The sequence below is a fragment of the Pyrus communis genome, chromosome 10 (assembly GCF_963583255.1).
Source record: "Pyrus communis chromosome 10, drPyrComm1.1, whole genome shotgun sequence".
NCBI classification, from domain to species: Eukaryota; Viridiplantae; Streptophyta; class Magnoliopsida; order Rosales; family Rosaceae; genus Pyrus; species Pyrus communis.
In genome coordinates, this window is record NC_084812.1 from 4930900 (window position 1) to 4945018 (window position 14119).

At 36.2% G+C, this 14119-nt stretch overlaps 1 protein-coding gene across 1 annotated transcript; it reads left to right on the forward strand.

The window, feature by feature from the left end:
• The first annotated feature begins 7798 nt into the window (after positions 1 to 7798).
• On the forward strand, positions 7799 to 10990 carry LOC137746602 (putative transcription factor bHLH041). Its single transcript, XM_068486614.1, has 8 exons — positions 7799 to 7926; positions 8068 to 8190; positions 8282 to 8387; positions 8515 to 8529; positions 8617 to 8679; positions 8883 to 9662; positions 9934 to 10341; positions 10919 to 10990. The coding sequence occupies exons 1-8, from the start codon at positions 7814 to 7816 to the stop codon at positions 10988 to 10990; spliced, it is 1680 nt and encodes a 559-aa protein (XP_068342715.1). The 5' UTR covers positions 7799 to 7813.
• Positions 10991 to 14119: the final 3129 nt, after the last annotated feature.

Here is a 14119-nt window from a genome sequence, read left to right on the forward strand (position 1 = left end):
AGTCAAAACCATATGTGGAAACAAGTATTTTGTTAACTTTATCGATGATTTCTCTAGACTGGGTTATACTTTTCTGATTAATGAAAAATCTGATGCCCTTAAATGTTTTATTGTTTACAAAACTGAGGTTGAAAAACAGTTAGGTAAAGTTATTAAAATTGTTAGATCGGATAGGGGAGGAGAATACTTTGGCAGGTACACTGAATCAGGACAACAGAAGGGACCATTTGCAATCTATTTAGAGCAAAACGGCATTGTAGCTCAGTATACAACACCTGGGACACCTCAACAAAATGGAGTCTCGGAACGAAGGAATAGAACTCTCATAGGTATGGTGAGGAGCATGATGTCTAGATCCAAATTGCCTGGTTTCTTGTGGGGGGAAGCATTGAAGACAGCAAATTACATTTTGAACAGAGTGCCGAGCAAATCTGTTATTTCCACACCTTTTGAGTTATGGCATGGTAGAACACCTAATTTTGAATACTTTCACGTTTGGGGTTGCAAATCAGAAGCAAGGTTCTACAATCCAAATGAAAGAAAATTAGATTCAAGGACTCAATCTTGTTACTTCATAGGATATCCTGAAAAGTCAAAAGGCTACAGATTCTACATTCCTCAACATCACACTCGGATCCAAGAAACGCACAATGCAGTATTCTTGGAGGATCAAGATGTTACAGATTTATCACGGGAAACTTTCATTTTTGAAGAGGTGGATCAGTTACAAGACATCCAAGAACCCCTCAATTACACTCAGGTCCCTTTATTTAGTCAGCCGTCAAGTAATGAAAGAGAAAGAACACTTGCAGATTTGGATCCTCTCACTGACCAAACTATGGAAATTGATGATCAACTTCCTGCACCTGCATCTGCTTCAAATTCTGAACAAACAGTGTCAATTGAATCCAGAAAGGCTACAAGAGTCAGGAAATCAACTGCTATGAGTGATTATGTTTACTTGCAAGAAGCAGATTTTGACATTGGTGATTTGGATGATCCGATTTCATACTCTCAGGCCATTGAAAGTTCACAGTCAACTCTATGGCAGGATGCTATGAAAGAGGAACTAGAATCAATGTATAAAAATAATGTGTGGACACTTGTGGAATCTAGCCCTCAAATCAAGCCTATAGGTTGTAAGTGGGTGTACAAGACCAAAAGAGATGCTCTTGGTAAAATTGAGAGACACAAAGCAAGATTAGTTGCAAAAGGCTTCACTCAACGAGAAGGCATTGATTACAACGATACTTTTTCCCCAGTTTCTTCTAAAGATTCAATGCGAGTTGTCATGGCATTGGTTGCATATTTTGACTTAGAGCTGCATCAAATGGATGTCAAAACAGCCCTTCTTAATGGCAACTTAGAGGAATGCATCTATATGAAACAACCACCTGGATTTGTTGAAAGGGGGAAGGAAAACATGGTTTGCCAGCTCAATAAGTCCATCTATGGGTTAAAACAGGCCTCTAGGCAATGGTATTTAAAGTTCGATCAGATTGTCTCTTCTCAGGGATTTGAAGAAAACAAATTGGAAGATTGCATTTATCTGAAAATTTCTGGTTCTCAGTTCATCTTTCTGGTACTTTACGTTGATGATATTCTTCTAGCAAGTTCTTGTCCACAGTTATTACAGAAAACTAAGAAGATGCTCAGTGAAAGTTTTGATATGAAGGATCTAGGAGAGGCACACTATGTATTAGGGATTGAGATTGTACGGAATAGACAGAAAAGATTACTTGGCTTATCACAAAGAGGGTACATTGATAGAGTATTACACAGGTTCAATATGGAGAATTGTAGTTGTGGACAAGTTCTCGTTCATAAAGGGGATAAGTTCTCCAAGAGTCAATGTCCGAGGACTGACTTGGAGACAGAGAAAATGCAGGGTAAACCTTATGCTTCTCTGGTGGGAAGTCTCATGTATGCAACCATATGTACACGGCCTGACCTTGCTTTTATAACTGGAATGCTGGGAAGGTTTCAATCAAATCCAGGTGAAGCACATTGGATATCTGCCAAAAAGGTTCTAAGATATTTACAGAGAACCAAGAATTTCATGTTGGTTTATGGAAAGGGCGAATCCTTAGAACTTGAAGGATACACTGACTCTGATCTGGCTGGTGATATAGATGATAGAAAATCAACCGGTGGTTACATCTTCATGTTAAATGGTGGTGCGGTTTCTTGGAAGAGTGCTAAGCAAACTGTGATAGCCACATCCACTATGGAGGCTGAGTTCGTAGCCTGTTTTGAAGGAATGAAACAAGCTGTGTGGTTGAAGAATTTTTTGACTGATTTAAAAATTGTGAATTCGGTTCAGAAACCAGTAAGGATGTTTTGTGATAACAACTCTGCTGTGTTCTTTGCGAAAAATAATAGAAGAACTTCTGCCTCAAGGTTAATGGATGTAAAATTCCTTAAAGTGAGAGAGGAAGTGAAGAAGGGGATGATTGAAGTTCAGCACATCAGCACGGTTTTAATGGTTGCAGATCCTTTGACTAAAGCGCTACCCATTGGAGAATTTCAGAAACATGTATCTCGGATGGGAGTGTTGGAAACTTTAGATCAGTGGGAGTAATTGGTCTGTTTCAGAAACATTGAAGGTTGCTGCTATGTGAGTAATTCAGTTTGGGATTGTGTTTACATTTTGTCTTGATCTAGCATACTGAGATATTTTGTTAGATTGTTTTATGTTTTAATAAGAGTCTTTGTTTCGAAACTTAAGGTTTCCGTTTTGGAATGGTGAGGTTCTGATGTTAGACTTGTTAGATTCATACGATGCTTTGCAAAAACAATTTGTTTGTTTTAAAAAGTTGTATGTTTCATAAATTATTCAGTTATTGAAATGCTGTTTTCATTGAAGATTGATATAGATTGTAATCTTTTGAAAAGTGGGAGCATATTCTGGATTGGTATTGTTAATCATGAGTCATAATTGCAGATTGGATACATGTGAGTCTTGAATCAATGATTGTTTTGGGTAGCAATCTTAGATTCTTGGCTTCTGTGTTTTGAAATGCAATGGGACATTGGTCATGATGATAAAATCTTGAATAAGGCTATGTGATCACTTCTTATAATTGGTAATGGCTGTGCTCGTTCAATGTCTCATGTTCTAGTGGGAGAATGTAAGAATATGAACATGAGTATTTGGTGAACTAGCATCAGCTATTTGGTCCGATTAATATAAGAAAGCCTTATAGGAAGATGAATGTGAGTTCTTGTTGATAGAGGAATCTGTCATGGAGAAGAACTGATATAGGCTAGGAAACATGAGTTGTTTCCTAAGTGGATTGTAATAGGAAATCCTCATTGGATTAGGAGAGGTGTATGTATATATATATGCTGTAATCTCTGCTCTCGGGGACACACGCTCATTCAAGAACTAAGCCCTATTCATAGTTAGAGCATTAAGAGTTCTGCCAGAGAGGAGAAGAGTTGCAGCATACAGAATCTGGACATCCGCTGCAATGGCATTTTCCAATGGAGGTTCATCAGGTTAGTGTGATTATGATTGTTCATGTCTAAACAGTTTTGTGCTTTCTTGATTGTGTTTATTGTGGCTTTAATCTGGATCTTGGCTATGTTAATCTTACAAAATGGGGTTCTACCGGCAAACCATGGATTTTTCAGTTTTCGCTATTGATTACTGGTCGAGCCAGTGGAATGGAATGAGACAGCAGCAAATGACATGATTGACTACAAATTGCTGAAATAATCGCGGCTGAGAATTGTTTGCCATGGCACCTGTGCTACCGATGGTTATAATATGCATTCACATCCTCGGTGAGTTGCATACATAAGAGAAATGGCCGGGAACAGTGTCGTTGTAGAGCCCGTCGAAGAAGCGGGCGTGGTCCTCTTTGTTCAATAGTGTCGTTATCCAAGATCACGGCGTAAGAGGTAATGTGACAAATCTGGATGTTTGGATCATTGTTAGTAGGCGATGAGCTTTCTGAAAAGGGACTCTGCATTGGATTCAATGTCTATTGGTTTTTCTACTTAAATGGACTGAGTCCTTAGTTCTCTGCAAAATAAAATGGACATTCTTGCTATCCTAGCATATATGCCACGCATTTTGTTAAGCAATACGGACAATAACAGTGAGCACATCCGGGTTGAAGCTTTAAGTCGTTTAAAGCGTGAACCCAATCATTTAGCCAAGCAAAACCCTAAACTGATAGTGGATACTCTATTTATTGGACAGTTTATAGGAACAAGTTCTTTTTATTTTGTTATTCATGTCGTCCATCAATTCTTCATACATAGTGTTAGAGTTTGTATCATCCTCATAAAGATTTTTCAATGTGCCGGAATATGATGCGAAACACCATATGTTATTATATAATTGGAGAATCACTTGAAAAATGATTTGGATCCCATCCGGATCCAAATTGTGCAAATCCTAAGGATCCTCACATCTTAGTCATTCATAGTATATCGTGCGGCCAAAAGTTATTTAAATTTTATTATTTAAAATTAAACACAAATAATACCTAATGAAAACTGACCCCACGATATACGATAAACGGCTAGGATATGAGGATCCCTAGGATTTCCACGTAAAGAATCCGAGGAGGATCCTCATCCTTTGAAAAAGTTTTCCTCTACTTGTAGAATGATTAATGTTTTGTCTCGTATTCCAAACACACTTTTAAAATCTCTCATTCTCCGTCCCGACCATTTGACCTCCATTTAAAAATAATAAAATAAAATAAAGAACAAACAAATGTGAAAGGGCATGAATAAATAAAAACGTGTTCAAAATAAGAAAGAAGTGAACTAATAAAAAAAATTATTTGTCCGTATGGCCAGAAAAACCGACAAATAAAATAATACAATCAGTGACGTTAAGCTTTGGCTCATGCATGTTGCATTTAATTAAGGAAGTTTTAACGAAAAGTCCATGATACTGTTTATTTTAACGAAAAATCATATTATTGCACTAAAAAGTCAATCATAGTACTATTCACTTTACCCTTTATTTTGTCTTTATCGTTAAAACTCAAAATTTTCAATCCATTTTCATTAATTTTTTTTAAATTAATCCATAAGACTTTGGCGGCTGGTTCTTTCATTTTTGTAGCGGAACCAAAACTTCATGTTCGCAGAACCAATGTAAGATATACAAAACTTATAATCTTTACTACTTACAAGAGTACTAGGTGTAGAAGAAATGAAAAATATAGAGGGCGATTATCTTATTTTTCTTTTGCATCAATAAGATACCACATATTATGGTAAAATGTATAAGGGGATATAGCACCATTTTTTTCACAATTTTTAATATAAGTTTTTGTGAAACTCGCTCTATAATGATTTTTACGATTTGAACTGTCTATCTTTTAAATCTTCTTTCAAAGATCATGTCTACCTAAAACCATGACCGTTGGATTAAGGGTTCTTTGTAGAAACATATTCATCCACTTTCTTCGCTACAAATGAATATCATGGTTTTGAATTTATCTAATTTTTTGCAATAATGATCTATAAATGATATTTTATAAGATAACTAGTTCAGATTCTTAAAATACGTTACAAAACAAACCTCACAACAACTTGTGCCTAAATTTACGTAAAAAAAAAGTAGTGTCACAATCTGTCCCCAATATATAATTACCGTACTTAATGGTAGTGAAGGACATAAGCTTAACTAAGGCTACCCATCCTCACATTTTTGCTTATACATTTTGTATATGAATTACAAGAAATAAAAACAAGTGGAAAAGTTGTGTGTCCATAGATGAGTCTCCATTGTGGTCTATTAACTGGTGGCTACGATTCTCTTAACAATCGCCATCGAGCATTTCTAACCAAAGAACGTATGCTCCAGTCAATTGTGAGAGAAGAACGTGTTGGGGAAGACAAAGACCGTTCACACCACATGGTGATTCATTAACCAAGTTCATTAGTACATCAAATAAAAAAACCAAGACATCGGAAAATTTGTCTTTTCCCGAAACCCTAAACATTAATTAATGTGATTCATTTGTCTATTTACTTGAAGAGAAGATTCTTCGGGTAAGAATCTCGAAAATTCTTCAATCACATTTATTCATTGTGCATCATGTGGTGAGTTTTCATCAGGTATTGTTTATATTCAATTTTAAATAAAAAAATTTACAATGATTTCTGATTACGCGATATACGATACATAAATGTGATTTGAAGATCCTCAGAATCCTCACAAAGAGAATCTGACAAGGATTCCCACTCATTTACTTGGATAAAGTAAGATAATAAAGTGCTTTTTAATTTGGCAAATGGTGTTTTACTGTAGTAGTGGAAAGCCCTATGTACTTTGATGTGGGTGTGATTTCCATGGATTATCCTCCTCCTAACAACTAACTATTTAACCCATTAACTTTATCGCTCTAATAAAACAATACGGTTATTAATTTGAGTAAAAATTTGTAAATGTAATCTTTTAATAGAAAGGGTTTAGGCGTACCAGTAAAAATACAATGTGGACCTGAAACGAAATGTCATTTTAACCATGCTTAGGCACTAAACTATATATATAAACATGGTGTGAAACTAAATTAATGTAGTCAATTCAACTGCTCCCGTGGACACTCATCTAGAGCACTTTAACAAGAGATTTTTTCAATGTACTAAGAAACGGAGTGGTATGCCTTTTTTTTTTTTTTTTTTAATAAATGATATTATCTACATTAAATGGGAGAGATACGTGATTTTAGCTTTCCAATAAGCTAGCAATTATGGTTCAAATTTACCTTTAGCGAGAGTCGAATATAAAACCTCTTACTTAAAAATGAAGAGGAATACGCCGAATGTTATTATACAAGTGAATAAATTATTATTTTTTCGATTGTCTCTTTACTTATATAATGACATATAACATATGTTATTCCGAGCATACTGGAAAAAAATTTTATCCTTAACTCCAACAGCATTATAATATCCCGAATCAAAGGGAAGCTTCGGCTGATTCTGTAATTCAACATTAGGTGCGCCAGAAGACATACTCAAACACAAAATATTGCCTCTTAATCTAGAACATTTCCAAGAAAATTAATAGTAAACATTATGTTTGACACAGACAAACGTCACAAAACCACAAACCTTGGCATCGATTGATCCCTTTAATTTTAAAAATTGTGACAGAAGAAGGCGTTGGGAAGGAGCGTTCATACCACCACATGGTGAAATTCATAACCAATTTCATTGGTAGATAAAAAAAAACATTGAAAAATTATGAAAGGGTAAGATTTTTTTATTTTTTATTTTATTTTTAAACGTGAGAATACAGAAAAATATAGAAAGGGAAAGAAAGGGCACTCTGCCTTCCCCCCTTGACCCTTTTCAATTCCACAGATAATCCTCCCATGAGTCATGGGTAGTCTTTGACCACTACTTTTCTAACCTACCCCTCTCTCTCTCTCTCTCTCTCTCTCTCTCTCTCTCTACTTGCTTTACTACTTTTCAAGTTCTCATCCTTTCTACTTTTCAAGTCCTCATAAACGAGAAACAACTAATTTCCTCTCTCATCAGCTCTCCTTCCATTTCTTCTCTTTCAGTTTCTTCCATCACTAATATGAATGCGTTTTTTAAATATCTTGCCTATTATGTCTGTATATCACTACTTTTCAAATCTCCCTCATCTGTGCCACCTTCTAGTTAAGAGACTCTTCTGATTCTCTGTACCTCATCAAGTTCTGCAAGTATTCACGATGACTAAGGAGGATAAATATTGGGTAGGGCCATCGCGTAGTCGTGCACAAAAGACATAAAGGTCGGTTGAAGGGTAGCAGGGAGATCAAGAGGCTCCCATTTCCAACCTTTGTCTATGGACATTGCTTTCCAACTCGATGAAGGCTCTCGCGCCAATTTCCTTCGACTTGTCATGCAATCTTTCGGCTGCTTCTACATTTGCTTGTGGTCCTATATGCCCCCTCCTAAGTATGGACGCATCATTCATCATTCATCTCTCTCTCTCTCTCTCTCTCTCTCTCTCTCACACACACACACACCCACCTACCCAAACACCCTGAATGTGGATGGAGCTCATATCAATAATGTTGGTTTTATGTGTTCGTGCAGCCTCCTATTTTTTCTCGATGGTGTTTATGATGAAGAAAATCAACCAAGCTCTTCTTCGGGCAGTTTGGCTCGGCAGCTTTTCAATGAATATCGTCTATCAGTATTCAACGTTGTCGAAAATGAGTACGTAACTATGCGTATTGGTTTGCTTGTATAGTTATCATTGTTTCTATTTCTCTCATAAGTTTTTTGCTGCATGCATGTACATGATCAGCTGTGTTCCAGGATTCGCTTTCAGGAATAGCCTTCCATATTTGGAGTTGCAAGAAATGGACCTACAAAGACTGGCATCAGTTGATACACAGAGGCAATTTTATCAGGTAACTAATTTAAAATATAATTGAACAGAAATTTATAACAATTCCCAATTTACACAAAGAACGTTCATTAATTTACGCAGGCAAGATATCGTACGCTAATTGAGTAATTTTAATCTGCTTGTAACAGGAAGCAAGGATTAAGGTTTGTTCATGCTGGATTAAAATATTGGCTTACAATATTAATTAATTGGTGTTGTTCTCTTAATTATAATTTCCTCTTAAATTACAGACTGCAGTTTTCATGGGGTGCAAAAGCGGAGAAATTGAGCTGGGCTTGTCCAATGTGTCTCAAGTAAGACCAAATTCTAATCTAACTTGGAATTATGTAAAAAACTTTTGGTTAAATGGTGGGTTTCGAACCCTAAACCTAGCATACAGAACTGATAACACTACCCACCCTCACCAAGCTGACCCAAGTGGCTTGTAATTATATTAAGAATCTTAATGCATAATTGAGGTTTACGATTAACTAATTTATTTTTTGTTGTTTTGCAGATAAACATAAAAAGAGAATTGATGAGAACCTGGTTACCAGAAGCTTTTTCCAGACAAGTATCTCCACATACAGAAGTTGCCAGCAGGCCAATCAATGTTCAGCAAAACCCACCGTCATCCTCTTCGTCTTCTTTGAGATCACTTTCCGCATTGGATAGTCCTGAATATTCCTCCCTCCTCTTCAACATTCCAACCACTACTATTTCTCATAACATCCCAGAGATCTTTACACAATTATCTTCCGATCCCTTGCAACCAATCAATATTAATCCATTGGAACCTTTACCAATCATAAATCTCATTACTACTACTTCTACTAGTACTAGTCCTCATCAACAAGCCATCCAAGCTTTTTCTCGAACCCGAAACATCCAATTCCCAACTCCGGAGATCGAAGATGCCGCAATGACAAGAGCTATCCTTGCAGTTCTATCTTCTTCACCTTCTTCTTCGTATCAACCACCCCCACATACTAATCCACCTTCTTCTTCTACTACTCATCGTCACTTACTAACTCCAAAATCCACTGCTTTCAAGACTTACAGCACCTCAGCTTTAGCCCCAAGAACGCAAATGAGTGCTAATTTACGCCGGCAAAACATGCACAAGCGATCCATTTCCTTCTTGAGAAACTTGAATCTGATGAGGCTTCGTGAAGGTATCCAAACCACCCGTCCCACAAGCGGCCAGTTGCATCATATGATATCGGAGCGCAAAAGGCGTGAGAAGCTCAATGAAAGCTTTCATACATTGAAATCATTACTTCCACCTGGAACCAAGGTAAGCAACATGCATGCATACACACACACACACACACAAACAATGTGTTATTCAAAAGGATACTGGACCGTACTCGACTGAACTGGGCTACGGTAAACTATACTAAACTAGATGGAAGTTTTAGGGTATTCCAGTTCAGTACGGTCCAACATAGCGTACATATTAACACATTCGTTGGGAAATGCATTATTATACCATTTTTCTCTTTTTTGCATTGGTACATATATTGGTTTCGTTGCAAACGTGATTAATTAAAATTTTGATAGTGTAGAAAGACAAAGCCTCGGTTCTTATATCTGCGAGGGAGTACTTGACTAGTTTAAAAGCTCGAGTTGCTGAGCTTAGTAAAAGAAACCAGCAGTTAGAGGCAAGGCTCTTGCCCCCGGCCAACTTAGGAGCTAATGAAGCAGCAGCTACCGCAGGCTCCTCAAATGAAAGAGTTAGTCTTACTCTTACGCATGTATCATCCGAATCATCCCCGGATCAAGATCAGCAAATTATTGACTTGCAAGTGGTTCTAAGATCACTAGAGAGTTGCACCGAAGATATGGTGATCCGCATTTTGGAATTCTTGAAGCGGGTTGAGAATGTAAGCTTGATGTCCATGGAAGCCAATGCTTGGATATCAGAACCAAATTCTAACATCAATCGCGTAATCTTGAGATTAAGAGTTGATCAGGTATGTAATAGAATACTTATAAATTTCTTGAACTCATTAATTATTATGATCCCTGGTATTGGATGCATGTGTGAATGTGATTGACCTAAGATATATAGAACACATATTTTATAAGCTTTTAAGTAATTGAGGGGTGGGTCGGGTGATAAATAATGAAGGGTTTATATTAAGAATATGAATCCCAAATCGGAAAAATGAGAGATCTTGCATGTGCTTATAAGTAATTGAATTATTCCTCATATCGTCAATTGATTTTAAGATAGAACCACAACCTTCTTTATCGTATCAGAACAAGTTGTCACACGTGTGAAACTCAATAATCACACATGCAACCATGCTCTACGTTATCCCATTTTGTCCATTTTGTGTTGTTCATGTGTTAGGTTTAAAGATTCTTCACACGTGAGGAGTCATATTGATTATGAATCTCACCCTAACTATGAAATCAATGCATGGTATAAGCTAAAAAGAGACAATGACTATGAAATCAATGATTGCTATAAATAGTATTATATTGAATATGTATTTGGGAAACTAGAAGGAAACTGAAAGTTGTTTTATTTCTTTATATATACAGGGAACGGAATGGGACGAGGCTGCCTTCCAGGAAGCAGTAAGAAGGGTGGTTGCTGACTTAGCATTGATGTAATCAAATAGCTTTTCGACATGTTCAATATATAGACTTAGTACGTAGGATCGACTAGTCCTCTTTTCGTTTTCTTTGTTTTGGTCGAAATAGTAGGAATAGTCAAGATTTTGATATATGGATTGCTTTCCGGCTTTTGGCCATTAATGCTTGCCAATTTTTGACCCTATCACATCGGGCAGGCATTCTCCACCGTTAATTTAGACAATCAAACATATCAATTTGATTCATATTATGATGTCTATTGACCAAAATCTATTCCACATTTTTTCCCATTTGTCCATGTTAATAGCTACTTTTTTTAAGTATTTTTTGGATAAGAAATAGCCACTTTCATTATTTGTATATTTTTTATTTAGTTTTGTGGACTTCATAATTTTTGGATTAAAAACGTAGAATTATTTTTACGAAATTAAATGAAAACAATTTTTAAGGTTTCTTTCATTAATTTGTTGTATTACACTTTTCTTGGCACAATTGTATTATATTTTATGAATCATCTATAAATATATAAAGATGGACGGGGTTTTTTTGGTGCAACAGTTATATCTCTTTCGTGAGAGGATTGATACCTCACATACGATTGTTGACGAGATGCTAATGTCACATAATCCTTCTTTATAAATTTACATAAAAAAATGGGAGCTAGGGATGAATTGGCTGGGACATCCACCAGTCCGGGTCAGTCAAGCCCACATAGTCTTGTTTTCCATTTTCTTCTTTGTGGGTTCTTTGTTTCTTGTATGAATTTATGGTGCCCAAATTGACTGCAAACGGAAAGAGACCGCAATGCAAGAAGTAGGACCGAAAAATGATTTGGTATGCAGACAAACATTATTCAAAATATTGGCACGTCGAAAATTCACATTTTCAATATTGCTTCAAAACCGCACATATCATTTTCACAGCTGGCAGCTCCATTGATCTGCCACGTCATGTTGAGTGGTTGAGGCTGGCATTGGATCCATGTATCAAACATACTAATCTCTTAGATTAATAATATTTAAAATCTCATTTGTGAGTCAACCTGTAAATGGGTTGGGTTTATTGTTATCTGAACCTAACCCGTTAAGTTAACGGGTCATCTGTTTCACCCGTTAACAATTATTATTATTTTATCCTTTTTGCATAGAGTTTATTTTTTTGTTGTTAAAATTTGACTGAAATTACTAAAACATCATCAACTAACGAGTACTAACGGGTTGACCCAAAGTGACCCGTTAGCGACCCGACCTATTAAGCATCCATCCAAATACTAATATTAACGGGTCGGGTTGGGTCCAAAATGCCAGGTTTATTTGTGAGACTAAACTCACCACTTCACTTTTAATGTAGATAATATCATTTGTTAAAAAAAAAAAAAATCTCATTTGTCCTGAGTCATTTGGCCACGATATCTGCTTCGGAATTCTAGGTTAGTCAATCACTTTTCTGCATGAGACTCAGTAAAAGGTTTTGTGTTTTTATAATTTCTCAAATGTTGAATAAGCTATAGAATTAGCCTTTTGAACTTTCACTATGGTAGATTTCGTTTATGAATTTAAAATTCGTTAATTTTAATTTTAAAATTTAACAAAACGTAGAGAAATGATCCTTCCATTCTAACCCGGTTAGTAAAAGGTTTCGAGACGGCGTCACTGCACTTGTCCAGGATCAAAGTTCGTTTTTGTGTTTTATTTAATTTCACGAATGTTGAATAAGCTATAGAATTAGTCTTTGAACCCTTTTTTTTTGTCTGTCAAAGATTTAGTCTTTTGAACTTTTATTATAATATATTTCGTCTGCGTACTAAAAAGTCGTTAATTTTAATTTTTTAAATTTGACAAAATGTAAAGAAATGCTCCTTTCAGTCTAACCCCGTTTGATTGGATTATCTGTTATTGTACTTATGCGGTAGCATGAGAATAATAATAAAAATAATAATAATAATAAATGAATTTGATTAAAGAACCTAGTATTTGACGCTGGACAGATCTTTTTGGATAAATTATATTTTATCCTTTATCGATTACAACGTCATGCAATATCTTTAAACATTTCAATTTCGTATATTTACTTATCATTTTATTTCAATTTCATACATTCATTAGAAAATCCATTAAGTAAGCCGTTAAGTGATGACTTGGTAAATATGAGATCCACATTTATGCTGACATGGTTAAAAAATTTATGCCACGTGGCAAATTTTTTTTTATACATTTAAAAAATAATAATTTAATCAGAATATTAAATACTAAAATAAGTATTAAAAATAAAAAATAAAAAAAAACCCTAAAACCCATGTCGTCCCCTTCCCCATCCCCAGCATTCTCCCGCTCCCCCTGCAAACCCCATTTCCTCATCCGTCGTTGCCATTGACGCCGGCTTCGACCCCTGCAACCTGGACCTGGGTTTGGGAAAATTTAGGATTTGGACAAATCCAACCCCCAAATTTTGTCGAATCCAACCCAACCCCTAAATTCGATCCACATCACAAATTGTCAGTCCACTTGCGCTCTCTGCCTGAACCACCGCCACCAAATTCGTCAGCCGGAGTTTGGGTGTTCACCACTTTCTGCTCTCTGCCTGAACCACCGCGACTCGCAACAGATTGTCGCACGAGGAAGAAGATGATGTTGCCGTCCGATTTGCAGCGCCAGTCGACGTGGGTGGGGTTTGAGGCAATGTTGGTGTTGCTGGCGGGCTTGCAGCGGTGGAGTGTTGTGGACGAAGATGTTGACGACGTACTGGAGGGGACGGAAGATCTAGGGTTGTGGCTTTGCATTTGCAACGTGGGGTGGAGAGCCGCTCTGGAAGGTTGTTTTTTTTTTTTTTTTTTTTTTTCTATTTTTTAAGGTTTTTTTTTTTTGAAATGTTTTAAATAAAATATTAATTGTTTGTCCATGTGGCAGAAGTTGTCAGCCACATAAGCAAAAATGGGAGACTCATTTTTACCACGTCATCAGCTAATTTAACAGGATTTTTAACGTATGAAATTGAAATGAAATAATAACTAAATGAATGAGATTAAAATGTTTTAAAGATGTTGTATGAGGTTACAATTACATCCAAATCTGTGAAAGTAAAATGTAATTTACCCTATCCTCTTTGGACATTAAGCACGCTCTTGATCGAGAAATTAAACGGTGTCAC

Coding starts and splice junctions, on each gene's coding strand:
- LOC137746602 (XM_068486614.1), top strand. CDS start 7,814: ATGGACATTGCTTTCCAACTCGATGAAGGCTCTCGCGCCAATTTCCTT. Junction 7,927..8,067: donor TCCTATATGCCCCCTCCTAA/GTATGGACGCAT, acceptor GTGTTCGTGCAG/CCTCCTATTTTTTCTCGATG. Junction 9,663..9,933: donor TACTTCCACCTGGAACCAAG/GTAAGCAACATG, acceptor TTGATAGTGTAG/AAAGACAAAGCCTCGGTTCT.